Source organism: Taeniopygia guttata, chromosome 21 (assembly GCF_048771995.1).
Source record: "Taeniopygia guttata chromosome 21, bTaeGut7.mat, whole genome shotgun sequence".
In the NCBI taxonomy this organism is placed as follows: Eukaryota; Metazoa; Chordata; class Aves; order Passeriformes; family Estrildidae; genus Taeniopygia; species Taeniopygia guttata.
In genome coordinates this window covers 5,999,108-6,015,672 of record NC_133046.1, presented here as the reverse complement: position 1 = coordinate 6,015,672, position 16,565 = coordinate 5,999,108, and the positions used below count along the sequence as shown (strand labels likewise).

Here is a 16,565-nt window from a genome sequence, read left to right as displayed (position 1 = left end):
GCAGGAGAAGGGAAAGGCAGGGAGAAATCATCCCAAAAATCCTGGAATTCCGGCTGGGATGCAGCAGGGAGTGCAGGAGAAGGGAAAGGCAGGGAGAAATCATCCCAAAAATCCTGGAATTCTGGCTGGGATGCAGCAGGGAGTGCAGGAGAAGGGAAAGGCAGGGAGAGCCCCAAAAGCAGGAGGAATCATCCCAAAGTTGCAGGAACGGGCAGCAGCATACCAAAATTCCGGCTGGGATGGAGCGAGGAGTGCAGCAGGAGCAGGGAAAGGCAGGGAGAGGCTCCAGCAGGAGGAAAATGAAAAGGGGAAGGAGGAAACAGGAAAGAAAATTCCAGGAAAAACGCAGCAGCATCTGCAGGATGCTCCGGTGCCTCCACGCAGGAGAATCCCGGGAAAAGCCAGGGATGAGGGTTCCAAGGGAGGGATGAGGATTCCAAAGGGAGGGATGGACGAGGATTCCAGGGAGGGATGGACGAGGATTCCAAGGAGGGATGGGACAAGGATTCCAAGGAGGGATGGACGAGGATTCCAAGGAGGGATGGACGAGGATTCCAAGGAGGGATGGACGAGGATTCCAAAGGGAGGGATGGACGAGGATTCCAAGGAGGGTTTAAGGAGGGATGAGGATTCCAAGGAGGGATAGATGAGACTTCCAAAAGGAGGGATGAGACAAGGATGGATGAGGATTCCAAGGAAGGATGAGGATTCCAAGGAGGGTTTAAGGAGGGATGAGGATTCCAAGCGGAGATGGACGAGGATTCCAAGGAGGGTTAAGGAGGGATGAGGATTCCAAGGGACGGGTACCTTGGGCTGGAACGCCGCGCGGCGCTTGGCCGGCTCCGCGTCCCGCCGGGATTCCGGCCGGGATTCCTCTCCGGACTCTCCCTCGCTGTAGCTCTCGAACTCGCTGGAGCTCCAGCCCAGGTCCTGGCCCAGGCGCGTCCCCTCCCCGCGCTGCACCTCGGCGTAGATCAGCCCCGCGCCTGCCGGCCCGCAATTCCCGCTCTATTCCCATTTCCATTCCCGCTCCGTTCCCATTCCGTTCCCGTTCCCGCTCCGTTCCCATTCCCGCTCCGTTCCCATTCCCGCTCCGTTCCCACTCCGTCCCCGTTCCCGCTCCGTCCCCTTTCCCGCTCCGTTCCCATTCCCGCTCCGTTCCCATTCCGTTCCCATTCCCGCTCTGTTCCCGTTCCTGCTCCATTCCCGTTCCCACTCTGTTCCCATTCCCGCTCTGTCCCCGTTCCGTTCCCGTTCCCATTCCCGCTCCGTCCCCATTCCCGCTCCGTCCCTGTTCGTGCTCCGTTCCCATTCCCGCTCCAATCCCCAGCCCTGCTCCGCTCTGTCCCAATTCCCACTCCATCGCTCCTGTCCCAATTCCCACTCCATCCCTGCTCCATCCCCGTTCCCACTCCCGCTCCATTCCATTCCCACTCCAATCTCCACTCCCACTCCATCCCCATTCCTACTCCATCCCTGCTCCATTCCCGCTCCCACTCCATCCCTGCCTCAACCTCCACTCCCACTCCAATCTCCACTCGATTCCCATTCCCACTCCATCCCCACTCCTGCTCCATTCCCCATTCCATTCCCATTCCCATTCCATCCCCATTCCCGCCCCATCCCCGTTCCCGCTCCGTCCCCGTTCCCGCTCCGTCCCCGTTCCCGCTCCGTCCCCGTTCCTGCTCCATCCCTGTTCCCTCTCCATTCCCATTCCCGCTCCGTCCCCATTCCCGCTCCGTCCCCATTCCCGCTCCGTCCCTCCTGTCCTGATTCCCACTCCATCCCTGCTCCGTCCCCGTTCCTGCTCCGTCCCCATTCCCACTCTGTCCATTCCCGCTCCATCCCTGCTCCATTCCCGTTCCTGTTCCATCCCCAGCCCCACTCCAGTCCCCAGCCCTACTCCCGCTCTGTCCCCATTCCCACTCCTGCTCCATCCCCATCCCCATTCCCATTCCTACTCCACCCCTGCTCCATTCCCACTCCCACTCCATCCCTGCTCCAACCTCCACTCCATTCCCATTCCCGCTCCATCCCCATTCCCATTCCATCCCCACTCCTGCTCCATTCCCATTCCCATTCCCATTCCCGCTCCATTCCCATTCCCACTCCATCCCCGCTCCATCCCCGTGCCCCCAGGCCATGGCAGTTCTGGGTTTTGATTGCTCGGACGGGAGTTGGGAGCACGCCGGGATGCAGGGACGGATCCAGGGGGGATGGATTGATCCCCTGGGAGTGGTGGGAATGAGGGAAGGGGGAAAAGAGGCAGGGATCCGGGGGGAAAAGGGAAATATTGGGAATTGGGGCGCAGAACTCCAGAGTTCCCATTGTGTCCAGAACCCTCGGGGTCCTGCCGTCCCTCCCAGATCCCAGAATTTCCCCGGTTATTCCCACCCACAGCCTCCTGGAGGACAGGACTCTCCTTCTTGATGGAAAACGGGATGGGGGGCCCCGGAAAACCGGGAAGAGGCAGTTCCCTTATGGAAAATGGGATTGTGGGGCCTGGAAAAACAGGAAGAGGTGATTCCTGCTAGAAGGAAAACCGGGAAGAGGCAGTTTCGCTTATAGAAAATGGGATTGTGGGGCCTGGAAAAACAGGAAGAGGTGATTCCTGCTAGAAGGAAAACCGGGAAGAGGCAGTTCCCTTATGGAAAATGGGATTGTGGGGCCTGGAAAAACAGGAAGAGGTGATTCCTGCCAGGAAATGGGATGGGGGGCCCTGGAAAACCGGGAAGAGGCAGCTGGAAAAGCTGGAAAAGCGCTCCCGTACCATCCTGGTCCACATCCAGGCCCTCGTAGGGAACGTCGTCGTAGATGACCTCGTCCCCCACCTCCGGGAAGGAGAAACGCTCCCCTGGAAAACCGGGATCGGGATTGGGATCAGCAGCCCAGGATCCCGGCGGGATGTGGGAACATTCCCGGAGCCATCCCGGTTTTCCCCACCTCGGCAGATGCTCTCCCTCTTCCAGGTGCGGGCGCGGATCTGGGAATCTCCTCCGGCCTCGCCGTTGCTCACCTGCGGCAGGATCCTGTGGGAGCATTCCAGGGAAAAATCCCTCGGGATCGGGGGCTCCCGAAGCTCCCACCCGCTGTCACCCCCGTTCCCACGTCGGGACAAAATAAGGAATTTTTTTAAGGAATTTCCCCCCCTCATCTGCTCCTCAGGATCCTGGGATTTAGGGTCAGCCCAGATTTTTAGGGATGTGCAGGGATGATGGAAAAGATCCCAAAATCCCAGAGTTCTCCTGCTTGGAGCTCTCTGAAATGCAGAGAGGTTGGGGGAAACTGAGGCACGGCAGCAGCACGGAGGGGACAGATCCCAAAAATCTCACCAGAACCCCTGGAATTCCCACCAAAACCTCCTGAAGCCCACCAAAATCCCAGGAAACTCCCTGAAATCCCACCAGAAACCCCCAAATTCCCTGGAAATCCCACTAAATGCCCCAAATCCCACCAGAAACCCCCAAATTCCCTAGAAATCCCACTAAATGCCCCAAATCCCACCAGAATTCCTAAATTCCCTGGAAATCCCAATAAATGCCCCAAATCCCACCAGAACCCCCCAAATTCCCTGGAAATCCCACTAAATGCTCCAAATCCCACCGTAATTCCCAAATTCCCTGGAAATCCCACTAAATGCCCCAAATCCCACCAGAATTCCCAAATTCCCTGGAAATCCCACTAAATGCCCCAAATCCCACCAGAATTCCCAAATTCCCTGGAAATCCCACTAAATGCCCCAAATCCCACCAGAATTCCCAAATTCCCTGGAAATCCCACTAAATGCCCCAAATCCCACCAGAATTCCCAAATTCCCTGGAACTCCCACTAAATGCCCCAAATCCCACCAGAACCCTCCAAATTCCCTGGAAATCCCACTAAATGCCCCAAATCTCACCAGGATCCCCAAAATTCCCTGGAAATCCCACTAAATGCCCCAAATCCCACCAGAATTCCCCAAATTCCCTGGAAATCCCACTAAACGCCCCAAATCCCACCAGAACCCCCAAAAATTCCCTGGAAATCCCACTAAATGCCCCAAATCCCACCAAAATTCCCCAAAATTCCCTGGAAATCCCACTAAATGCCCCAAATCCCACCAGAATTCCCAAATTCCCTGGAAATCCCACTAAATGGCCCAAATCCCACCAGAACCCCCAAATTCCCTGGAAATCCCACTAAATGCCCCAAATCCCACCAGACCCCCTGGAATTCCAACCAAAACCTCCTGAAGCCCACCAAAATCCAAGGAAACTCCCTGAAATCCCACCAGAAACCCCCAAATTCCCTGGAAATCCCCCAAAATAGCCCAAATCCCACCAGAAACCCCCAAATTCCCTGGAAATCCCACTAAACGCCCCAAATCCCACCAGAAACCCCCAAATTCCCTGGAAATCCCACTAAATGCCCCAAATCCTACCAGAATCCCCCAAATTCCCTGGAAATCCCCCAAAATGGCCCAAATCCCACCAGAATTCCCCAAATTCCCTGGAAATCCCACTAAATGCCCCAAATCCCACCAGAAACCCCCAAATTCCCTGGAAATCCCATTAAACGCCCCAAATCCCACCAGAACCCCCCAAATTCCCTGGAAATCCCACTAAATGGCCCAAATCCCACCAGAATCCCCCAAATTCCCTGGAAATCCCACTAAATGGCCCAAATCCCACCAGAATTCCCAAATTCCCTGGAAATCCCACTAAATGGCCCAAATCCCACCGTAATTCCCAAAATTCCCTGGAAATCCCACTAAATGGCCCAAATCCCACCTGAATTCCCAATTTCCCTGGAAATCCCACTAAATGCCCCAAATCCCACCAGAATTCCCAAATTCCCTGGAAATCCCACTAAATGGCGCAAATCCCACCAGAATCCGCAAAATTCCCTGGAAATCCCACTAAATGCCCCAAATCCCACCAGAACCCCCAAAATTCCCTGGAAATCCTACTAAATGCCCCAAATCCCACCAGAAACCGCAAAATTCCCTGGAAATCCCACTAAATGGCCCAAATCCCACCAGAACACCCAAATTCCCTGGAAATCCCACTAAATTCCCCAAATCCCACCAGAATTCCCAATTTCCCTGGAAATCCCACTAAATTCCCCAAATCCCACTCACCCTTCCTTAGTCTCTGGCTCCAGCCCCTCTGTGAGGAAGGAAATCAAAGAGAAACGGTGTCGGCACCCCCGGGATGCACCGGGAATACCGGGAATTCCACACTGGGAATGAGCGGGAATTCCGCACCAAATGAGCGGGAATTCCACTCCGGGAACAAAGCGGGAATTCCACACCCAGAACGAGCAGGAATTCTTCATGGGGAGTGAGTGGGAATTCCACACCAGGGAACCAGCGGGAATTCCACCCTGGGAATTCCACATGGGGAACGAACGGGAATTCCACCCTGGGAATTCCACAAAGGAACAAGTGGGAATCCTGCACACGGAATTCCACACGGGAACGAGCGGGAATTTTTCATGGGGAGTGAGTGGGAATTCCACACCCGGAACAGAGCGGGAATTCTGCACTGGGAATTCCACACTGGGAATGAGTGAGAATCCCACATGGAAACGAGCAAGAATTCCACACTGGAACAGAGCAGAAATTCCACACTGGGAACGAGCGGGAATTCCACATGGAGAACGAGCGGGAATTCCACACTGGAATGAGCAGGAGTTCCACACCAGGAACAAGTGGGAATTCCACACGGGGAATTCCACACCAGAACGAGCGGGAATTCGCGGGAATTCTTCATGGGGAGTGAGTAGGAATTCCACACCCAGAAAGAGCGGGAATTCCCACACCGGGAACAAGCTGGAATTCCACACCCAGAACGAGTGGGAATTCCCACATCGGAAATGAGAAGGAGTTCCACACCGGGAACTAGCGGGAATTCCACCCCGGGAATGAGTGGGAATTCCACACTGGAACAGAGCGGGAATTCCACACCCGGAACTCCACACTGGGAACACGTGGGAATTCCACACTGGGAATGAGCAGAAATTCCATATGGGGAATGAGTGGGAATGCCACACCCAGAAGAAGCGGGGAATTCCCACACCCGGAAGGAGCGGGAATTCCCACAAGCGGGAAATTCCCACACCTGAATGAGCGGGAATTCCAACACCAGAACAAGTGGGAATTCCCATACCAGGAACAGAGTGGAAATTCCCACACCGGGCATTCCACACTGGGAATGAACTGGAATTCTACATGGGGAATGAATGGGAATTCCACACCCGGAACGAGTGGGAATCCCACACCGGGAATTCCACATGGGGAACGAGTGGGAATTCCACACTGGAATGAGCAGGAGCCCCACACCCACAGCGAGCGGGAATTCCACACCCGGAACTCCACACTGGGAACAAGCGGGAATTCCACACTGGGAACAAGCGGGAATTCCACACCGGGAATTCCACCCCCGAAGGAGCAGAATCTCCTCACCCGAGCTGGGCGGGCGCCGCCGGCGCGGAGGCGCCTGGAGAGCGCCGTCGGCACCGGGATCGGATCCGGGATCAGCTCCGGGATCGGCTCCCGAATCCGAGTCCTCTTCCTCCTCCCCCTCCTCCTCCTCCTCCTCCTCCTCCTCCTCGCTGTCCTCGAAGGCGAAGGCCCGGCCCGGCTCCTCCATCCCCGCGGGGCCAGAGGGATCCGGGGGGGATCCTGGGATGGAAAACATGGAATGAGGCATGGAGAGTGGGAAACGGGGAGGGGATGGGGGAAAAATGGGATGGGGGAAAAAAAATGGGATGGGGGAAAAAATGGGATGGGGGGGAAAAAATGGGATGGGGAAAAAAATGGGATGGGGAAAAAAATGGGATGGGGGGAAAATATGGGATGGGGGGAAAAATGGAGGGATGGGGGGAAAATATGGGATGGGGGAAAATATGGGATGGGGGAAAATATGGGATGGGGGAAAAAAAAATGGGATGGGGGAAAAAAAAATGGGATGGGGGAAAAAAAAATGGGATGGGGAAAAAAAATGGGATGGGGGGAAAAAATGGGATGGGGAAAAAAATGGGATGGGGAAAAATATGGGATGGGGGGAAAAAGTATGGGATGGGGGAAAAAGTATGGGATGGGGGGAAAAAAATGGGATGGGGGAAAAAAATGGGATGGGGGAAAAAAAATGGGATGGGGGAAAAAAAATGGGATGGGGGAAAAAAAATGGGATGGGGGAAAAAAAATGGGATGGGGGAAAAAAAATGGGATGGGGGAAAAAAAATGGGATGGGGGGAAAAAATGGGATGGGGGGAAAAATGGGATGGGGGGAAAAATATGGGATGGGGGGAAAAATATGGGATGGGGGGAAAAATATGGGATGGGGGGAAAAATATGGGATGGGGGGAAAAATATGGGATGGGGGAGAAAAAATGGGATGGGGGAGAAAAAATGGGATGGGGGAGAAAAAAATGGGATGGGGGAGAAAAAAATGGGATGGGGGAAAAAAATGGGATGGGGGGAGAAAATGGGATGGGGGGAGAAAATGGGATGGGGGGAAAAATATGGGATGGGGGAGAAAAAAATGGGATGGGGGAAAAAAACGGGATGGGGAAAAAAAATGGGATGGGGAAAAAAAGGATGGAGGGGGGAAAAAAATGGGATGGGGGAAAAAAAATGGGATGGGGGGAAAAAAATGGGATGGGGGGAAAAAAATGGGATGGGGGGAAAATATGGGATGGGGGAAAAATATGGGATGGGGGAAAAAGTATGGGATGGGGAGAAAAATATGGGATGGGGGAAAAAAAGGGATGGGGGGGGGGAAAAGAGGGATGGAGGGGGGGAAAAAAAGGGGGATGGAGGGGAAAATAAAAAGGGGATGGAGGGGAAAAGAGGGATTGTCACCAAGGAGTCAGGAATGACATGGATTCTGGGCCAGAAGAGGCCCAAAGCCCTGAATTTATCAGGTCCCCCAAAAAAAACTTGCATTTTGGGATCCCCAAAACCCTGCTTTTATTGGAATCCCAAAGCCCTGCATTTATCAAATCCCCAAAAAACCCTTCATTTATGGGATCCCCAAAAAACTTGCATTTTGGGATCCCCCAAGCCCTGTTTTTATTGGAACCCCTTCTTTTACACCCTGGTGCCCCTGCCTGGTCATTCAATCATTTAATCAACGCATTTTTCACCTGAGTGGTTAATTAGGGAGACACCCTTCAGGGTAAACACCTAATGAGGAAACAGCTCGTTAAAAACCCCACCCGCAGCCAGTTCAGCATTGCTGCAAACAAACAAACTCCACCTGTGCATTTTTACCATTTTTTAATCAAACTCCACCTGCAGATTTTTACCACTTTTTTATCAAACTCCACCTGAACATTTTTCACCATTTGTTTCCCCAAACTCCACCTGCACATTTTTACCATTTTTTATCAAACACCACCTGCAGATTTTTCACCATTTCTTTATCCTTCCTCCTCTCTGGCTCCCTAGAACTCCCCAGCCCAATCCATGGAAAAGCTTTCCCGGCTTTCCCTCTCTGACCTGTCACATCCACAGGGATGGGGAGGGACAGGAACGGAGACCGGGAATGGAGGGAGGGAATTGGGGGATCACAGAAATAGGGAATCAGGGAAATAGGGAATTGGGGAATCAGAGAAATAGGGAACAGGGAAATAGGGAATTGGGCAGTCACAGAAATAGGGAACAGGGAAATAGGGAAATAGGGAATCAGGGACAAAGAAATAGGGAACCAGGGAACAGGGAAATAGGGAATTGGGGAATCACAGAAATAGGGAACCAGGGAACCAGGGAACAGGGAAATAGGGAATTGGAGAATCAGAGAAATAGGCAATTGGGGAATCAGAGAAATAGGGAACAGGGAAATAGGGAATCAGGGACACAGAAATAAGGAATCAGGGGATAGGGAAATGGGGAAATAGGGAATCAGAGATATAGGGAATCAGGGACAGGGAAATAGGGAATCAGGGAACAGGGAAATAGGGAACCAGGGAATCACAGAAATAGGGAACCAGGGAACAGGGAAATAGGGAATCAGGGAACAGGGAAATAGGGAATCAGGGACACAGAAATAGGGAACCAGGGGACAGGGAAATAGGGAATCAGATATATGGAATCAGGGACAGGGAAATAGGGAAGCAGGGAACAGAGAAATAGAGAATTGGGGAATCAGGGACACAGAAATAGGGAACCAGCGGACAGGATAATATGGGAACAGGGAAATAGGGAATCAGGGAACCACAGAAATACAAAATCAGGGAACAGGGAAATAGGAAACAGGGAACCAGGGAATCAGGGACACAGAAAGAGGGAATAGGGACAGGGAAATAGGGAATTGGGGAATCAGATGAAAAAGGAACCAGGGACAGGGAAATCAGGAATCAGGGAACCATAAAAATACAAAATCAGGGAAATAGGGAAGCAGGGAAAATAGGGAACCAGGGACAGGGAAATAGGGAATCAGGGAACCACAGAAATACAAAATCAGGGAAATAAGGGATCAGGGTACAGTGAAATAAGGAACAGAGAAGTAGGGAAATAGGGAATTGGGGAATCAGAGGAATAGGGAACAAGGGAACCACGGGACAGGGAAATAGGGAATCAGGGAACCATGGAAATACAAAATCAGGGAAATAGGGAATCAGGGAACCAGAAATAGGGAATCAGGGAACAGGGAAATACAGAATCAGGGAAATAGAAAACAGGGAAATATGCGACCAGGGAAATAGGGATTCAGGGACAGGGAATCAGGGAACAGGGAAATACAGAATCAGGGAAATAGGGAAACAGGGAAACAGGGAATTAGGGAGTCAGGGAACAGGGGATCAGGGGCAGGGAAATAGGGAATCAGGGAAACAGGGAACCAGGGACAGAGACCGGGACCAGCACCCCCAGGATCCAAGAGCCCTCCGTGTTTTCCCAATCCCAAACGGTTCCCGCTGGGATATCCGGGCTCCCCAGGCTCCCTCCTTCCCACCCCAGGCTGGCTGTCCCAAAATTCCCCAAATTCCCAAATTCCCGAGGCCGACAGTACCTACTGCGGGTGGGGGGGGCGAGGCCATGGCGGGGGGGGCTCAGCTGCTCCAGGGGCGTTCCTGCAGAAAACAGGGAAAAAAGGGTTGGGAAAGGGGGAGAAAAGGGGAAAAAAGGGGAAAAAAGGGTTGGGAAAGAGGGGAAAAAAGGTTGGGAAAGGTGGGAAATGGGCTGGGAAAGGCTTGGGAGAAAGGGGTGGGAAAAGGATTGGAAAAGGGGAAAAAAAAGGGTTGGGAAAGAAGGGGAAAGGGGGGGAAAGGATTGGGAAAAAGGACTGGAAAAGGAGGAAAAAAGGTTGGAAAAGGTTTGGGGGAAAGGGTTGAGAAAGGCTTTGGAAAAAAAGGGTTGGGAAAAAAGGGTTGGGAAAGAGGGAAAAAGAGGTGGAAAGGACTGGGAAAAAGGACTGGAAAAGGGGGAAAAACTGTTGGAAAAAAGGGTTGGGAAAGAGGAAAAAAGAGGTGGAAAGGACGGGGAAAAGGGGAAAAACAGTTGGAAAAAAGGGTTGGGAAAGGAGTAAGAAGGGTTGGAAAAAGGATTGGGAAAGGCTTGGGAAAAAGGGTTGGGAAATGGTTGAGAAAAAGGACTGGAAAAGGGGGGAAAACAGTTGGAAAAAAAAGTTGGAAAAGGGGGAAAAGGGTTAAGAAAAAGGATTGAAAAGGGGTTGGGAAAGAGGGAAAAAGGGGTGGAAAGGATTGGGAAAAAGGACTGGAAAAGGGGGAAAAACAGTTGGGAAAGGGGCAAGAAAGGTTGGAAAATACTTGGGAAAAAGGGTTGGGAAAGGGGGAAAAAGGGTCGGAAAAGGGCAAAAAGGGTCGGGAAAGGTTGGAAAAGGTTGGGAAAGGTTGGAAAAGGGGGATCAGCCCCAGCCCCAGCCCTGGAAAGGACCGGGAGGCTCCGGCGGGACGGATCCAGCTCCGGCTCCAGCTCGGGCAGGGAGCTGGGAATGGCTCAGGGAGGATTTATCCCGGGAAGGGGAAGGGCCGGGATTGATTTGGGATCGATGGAGAATCCGCCCGGAAAGCGCCTGGAGGGCACCGGGAAGGGCGGGAGGTCGGAGCCCTGCGATGGTCCCGAGGGATGATCCCGGAAAAGGCTGGGATGTTCCCAACTGGAATTCTGTCCTGGGTCACCCAACCTGGAAATTTTCCCTGTGGATGCGACGCCGAGAGAACCAGAAATGCAGGACAAGAATCCAGCGGAAAACAGGTGATCAATCACCAAAAACTGGGAGAAGAATCCCAAAAAAAACCAGATGAATCCACAAAAAAACAGGAGATCAATCCCCAAAAACTGGGAGAAGAATCCCCAAAAACCAGGAGGTGAATCCCCCAAAAACCGGGAGACAGATCCTCAAAAACTGGGAGAAAAATCCCAAAAAAAACCAGATTAATCCCCAAAAACCAGGAGGTGAATCCACAAAAAAAAAAAAAAAAATAGATCAATCCAGGAAAAAAATGGGAGATGAATCCCTAAAAACCAGGACAAGAATTTCCAAAATCCCGGGAGAAGAATCCCCAAAAAACCAGGACCAGAATTCCCAAAAACCCAGGGAAGCTCCGGAGCCGGCGTTCCCGGGACACCGAGAAATTCCAGTTTCTGCAGCACCAGCTCCAGAAAAAGCCTGAAAATCGTGAATCCTCGGGAAAAACAACCCCGGGATCGGGATCGGGATCGGGATCCGGCCCCTTCCCGCTCCAGGTCCTTCTCCCGGCGGGAATTGTGGCCCATCCCAAATTTATTCCGGGAAAAGGTCATTCCTGTTTGGAGCGCTGAGCTCAGCCCAGCCCAGATTATATCCCAAAATAATCCTGGGATTGGGATGGATCCAAGGAAAAGGGATTTTTCCAGAAGTCGGGGCGGGAATGTCCCGGGAGTGAAATGGGATGAGGGAAAAACGGGATCTGTGGGAATGCAGTGGGAGGAAAAGAGTGGGAAGAGGGAAAATCCCGGGGTGGGGATTCCCGGGAGCTGCGGGGGATCCGTGGGAATGGGAGCGGGAGAGGAAAATCGGGAAGCAGGAATCCATGGAAATCAAGTGGGACGGGAAAATCGGGAAGCAGGAATCCATGGAAATCAAGTGGGAGAGGAAAATCGGGATTCGGGATCATCCAGGGAATCATCCCTGGGAATGTGGAACTTCGGGAGCGGCGGGGGAATAAATGAGGAGACAAAAAAACGGGAAGTGGGGGAGGAAAAATGGGATCCAAGGATCCAGGGAAATGAAGGAAGGAAAAGGGGGATGCGGGATAATCCAGGGATGTGGGATGGGAACACACGGGAATGGAGATTCCCGGGAGCAGCCGGATCCAAACCCCGGCCCAGCCTGGCCTCGCCCAGCCCAGGATATTTTTATCCCGGGATATTTTTATCCCTGGAACCGACCGGAGCTGCTGCCTGGGGGAGCTGCTGCTGGATCCGCCCCGGGATCACCCCGGGGATCCAGATCCATCCTGGGATCATCCCGGGGATCCAAATCCATCCCGGGGATCCAAATCCATCCCGGGATCATCCCATGGATCCAGATCCATCCCAGGGATCCGGATCCATCCCAGAGATCCAAATCCATCCCGGGGATCCAAATCCATCCCAGAGATCCAAATCCATCCCGGGGATCCAAATCCATCCCGGGGATCCAAATCCATCCCGGGGATCCAAATCCATCCCAGGATCATCCCAGGGATCCAAATCCATCCTGGGATCATCCCATTGATCCAGATCCGTGCCGGGATCATCCCCGGGATCCAAATCCATCCCAAAATCATCCCATGGATCCAGATCCATCCCAGGATCACTCCAGGATCATCCCAAGGATCCAAATCCATCCTGGGATCATCCCAGGGATCCAAATCCATCCCAGGGATCCAAATCCATCCCAAGGATCCAAATCCATCCCAGGGATCATCCCAGGGATCCAAATCCATCCCTGGGATCCAAATCTATCCCGGGATCATCCCCAGGATCCAAATCCATCCCGGGATCATCCCAGGGATCGAAATCCATCCCAGGATCACTCCGGGATCATCCCAAGGATCCAAATCCATCCCAGGATCATCCCAAGGATCCAGATCCATCCTGGGATCATCCCAGGAATTCAAATCTATCCCAGGATCATCCCCAGGATCCAAATCAAATCCATCCTGGGATCATCCCAAGGATCCAAATCCATCCTGGGATCATCCCATGGATCCAGATCCATCCCAGGATCATCCCAGGGATCCAAATCCATCCCGGGATCATCCCATGGATCCAAATCCATCCCAGGGATCCAAATCCATCCCGGGGATCCAAATGCATTCCAGGGATCTAAATCTATCCCAGGACCATCCCAGGATCATCCCCAGGATCCAAATCCATCCCGGGATCATCCCAGGGATCCAAATCCATCCCGGGATCATCCCATTGATCCAGATCCGTGCCGGGATCATCCCTGGGATCCAAATCCATTCTGGGATCATCCCATGGATCCAAATCCATCTCAGGGATCCAAATCCATCCCAAAATCATCCCATGGATCCAGATCCGTCCCAGGATCACTCCAGGATCATCCCAAGGATCCAAATCCATCCTGGGATCATCCCATGGATCCAGATCCGTGCCAGGATCATCCCAGGGATCCAAATCCATCCTGGGATCCAGATCCATCCCGGGATCATCCCCAGGATCCAAATCCATGCCGGGATCATCCCTGGGATCCAAATCCATCCTGGGATCATCCCATGGATCCGGATCCATCCCAGGATCATCCCAAACCACCGGGACTGGATCAGGGATTGGGAACAGCGGGGGGAAATCCTGGATCCATCCCAGCGGGGAATCTGGGATCCATCCCAATGGAAAATCCAGGATCTATCCAGTGGGAAATCCAGGATCAATCCCAGTGGGAAATCCAGGATCAATCCCAATGGAATATCCAGGATCCATCCCAATGAAAAATCCAGGATCAATCCCAGTGAGAAATCCAGGATCCATCCCAGTGGGAAATCCGGGATCAGTCCCAATAAAAAATCCAGGATCCATCCCAATGAAAAATCCAGGATCCATCCCAATGGAATATCCAGGATCCATCCCAGTGGGAAATCCAGGATCAGTCCCAGCAAGAAATCCAGGATCCATCCCAATGGAATATCCAGGATCAATCCCAGTGGGAAATCCAGGATCAATCCCAATGGAAAATCCAGGATCCATCCCAATGGAATATCCAGGATCCATCCCAGTAGGATTGGCAGGGAATCCCGGGAGTAAATAACCAGGAATAAACCACTGGGAATAAATAAATAATCTTTTAAAAAATCCCTTTCATTTGCCCCAAATTCCCTTCATTTGTCCCAAAAATTCACCTTTAACTGGCTCCAAAATCCCATTTATTTTTCCCCAAAATTCCATTTATTTACACAAAAAAATTCCCTTTATTTGCCAAAAAAAATTCCCCTTTCTCTTCCTTAAATTCCCCTTCATTTGGCCCCAAAATTCCCTTTATTTTTCCCCAAAACTCCTTTTTTTTTTACCCAAAAAAATTCCTTTTATTTGTCCCAAAATTCCCTTTATTTTTTTTACCGATGGGAACTTCCCATTCCCATTCCCATTCCCATTCCCATTCCCATTCCCATTCCCATTCCCATTCCCATTCCCATTCCCATTCCCGGCTTTTGGGAGTTTTAAATCAAATCCGTAGAGAAAAACTGGGAATTCTCCAGCGGGAATGGCCGGGGCAGTGGGGAGGGAAGGGAAGGGCTCATCCCAACGGGAAAACCTTTGGAATATCGGGATTTGGGGGTGGGAATGGGGATTTCTGGGTGGATTTTTGGGAAGCATGAGCAGGAAAAGAAGGAAAGCCCAGGAAAACCTCTGGAATATCAGGATTTTGGGGTGGGAATGGAGATTTCTGGGTAGATCCATGGATTTTGGGGTGGGAATGGGAATTTCCAGGGGGATCCAGGGATTTTGGGATGGGAATGGGGATTTCTGGGAGGATCCATGGAATTTTGGGGTGGGAATGGGGATCCAGAGATTTTGGGGTGGGAATGGGGATTTCCAGGGGGATCCATGGATTTTGGGATCAGGATTTCTGGGTGGATCCAGGGATTTTCGGGTGGGAATGGGGATCCATGGATTTTGGGGTGGGAATGGAGATTTCCAGGGGGATCCATGGATTTTGGGATGGGAATGGGGATTTCCGGATGGATCCAGGGATTTGGGGGTGGGAATGGGGATTTCCGGATGGATCCAGGGATTTTGGGGTGGGAATGGGGATTTCTGGGAGGATCCATGGAATTTTGGGATGGGAATGGGGATTTCCAGGTGGATCCATGGATTTTGGGATGGGAATGGGGATTTCCAGGGGGATCCATGGATTTGGGGCTGGATTTTTGGGAAGCAGGGGCAGCAGGAAAAGCGGGAATAGCCGGGACAGCAGGGAGCACCGGGTGGGTTATTCCCACCGGGAAAACCTCGGGATGTGGGAATTCAGGGGTGGAAATGGGGATCTGGGGCTGGATCTGGAGATTTGGGGGTGGATCCTGGGATTTGGGGCTGGACCCTGGGATTTAGGGTTGGATCAGGAGATCTGGGGCAGGATCCCGGGATTTGGGGGTGAATCCAGGGACTTGAGTCTGAATCCAGGGATTTGGGGCTGGATCCAGAGATCTGGGGCTGGATCCAGAGATCTGGGGCTGGATCCAGGGATTTGGGGCTGGATCCCGGGATTTGGGGCAGGATCCCGTGACCTGAGATTGGATCCAGGGATTTGGGGGTGAATCCTGGGATTTGGGGCTGGATCCCGGGATTTGAGGCTGGATCCAGAGATCAGAGGCTGGATCCGGAGAATTGGGGCTGGATCCCGGGATTTGGGGCTGGATCCTCGAATTTGGGGCTGAATTCAGGGATTTGGGGCTGGATCCAGGGATCAGAGGGTGGATCCAGGGATTTTGAAGTGGTTCCAGGGATTTGGGGTTGAATCCAGGGATTTGGGATTGGATCCAGGGATTTGGGGCTGAATCCAGGGATTTGGGGCTGGATCCAAGGATTTGGGGCTGAATTCAGGGATTTGGGGCAGGATCCCAGGACCTGAGGTTGGATCCCGGGATTTGGGGCTGGATCCGGAGAATTGGGGCTGGATCCCGGGATCCGGGGTGGCTTTTTGGGATCCGGGGCGGGTTTTTGGGATCCGGGGCCGGTTTTTGGGATCCGGGGCGGGTATTTGGGATCCGGGGTGGGTATTTGGGATCCGGGCTGGGTTTTTGGGATCCGGGGCTGGATCCCGGAATCCGGGGTAGGTTTTTGGGATCCGGGGTGGCTTTTTGGGATCCGGGGTGGGTTTTTGGGAAGCAGCAGCGGCAGGAGAAGCAGCGGGGGAAGGGCAGCGGGAACAGCGCTGGAGTTTCGGGCTCGGGGGCGGATCCCGGCGGATCCCGGGATCGGGGCACCGGGAATGCGCTGACCTGGGCCGGGCCGGTCCCGCCGGGATCCGGGACCGGGATCCGGGATCCGCCGGGGCTGTCCCGGCTCCGGGGCTGGGCCGCGATCCCCGATCCCGGCCGGGCCGAGCGGGGGATGCCGGGACTCGGGAATCGCC

At 53.0% G+C, this 16,565-nt stretch overlaps 1 protein-coding gene across 4 annotated transcripts in view; it reads right to left on the bottom strand.

Annotated features, from left to right (window-relative positions):
- Positions 1 to 16,565, bottom strand: part of ARHGEF10L (Rho guanine nucleotide exchange factor 10 like) — a 58,762-nt gene extending 42,197 nt beyond the window's left edge. For all 4 annotated transcript variants that reach the window (XM_072917329.1, XM_072917330.1, XM_072917331.1 and 1 more), the window contains exons 1-7: positions 16,432 to 16,565; positions 9,996 to 10,056; positions 6,446 to 6,664; positions 5,120 to 5,147; positions 2,944 to 3,029; positions 2,771 to 2,854; positions 808 to 986 (exon numbers count right to left, since the gene is read on the bottom strand). In XM_072917329.1, coding sequence (XP_072773430.1) covers positions 808 to 986; positions 2,771 to 2,854; positions 2,944 to 3,029; positions 5,120 to 5,147; positions 6,446 to 6,664; positions 9,996 to 10,023 — 624 coding nt within the window. In that variant the 5' untranslated portion in view covers positions 10,024 to 10,056; positions 16,432 to 16,565. The remainder of the gene's footprint in view (positions 1 to 807; positions 987 to 2,770; positions 2,855 to 2,943; positions 3,030 to 5,119; positions 5,148 to 6,445; positions 6,665 to 9,995; positions 10,057 to 16,431) is intronic.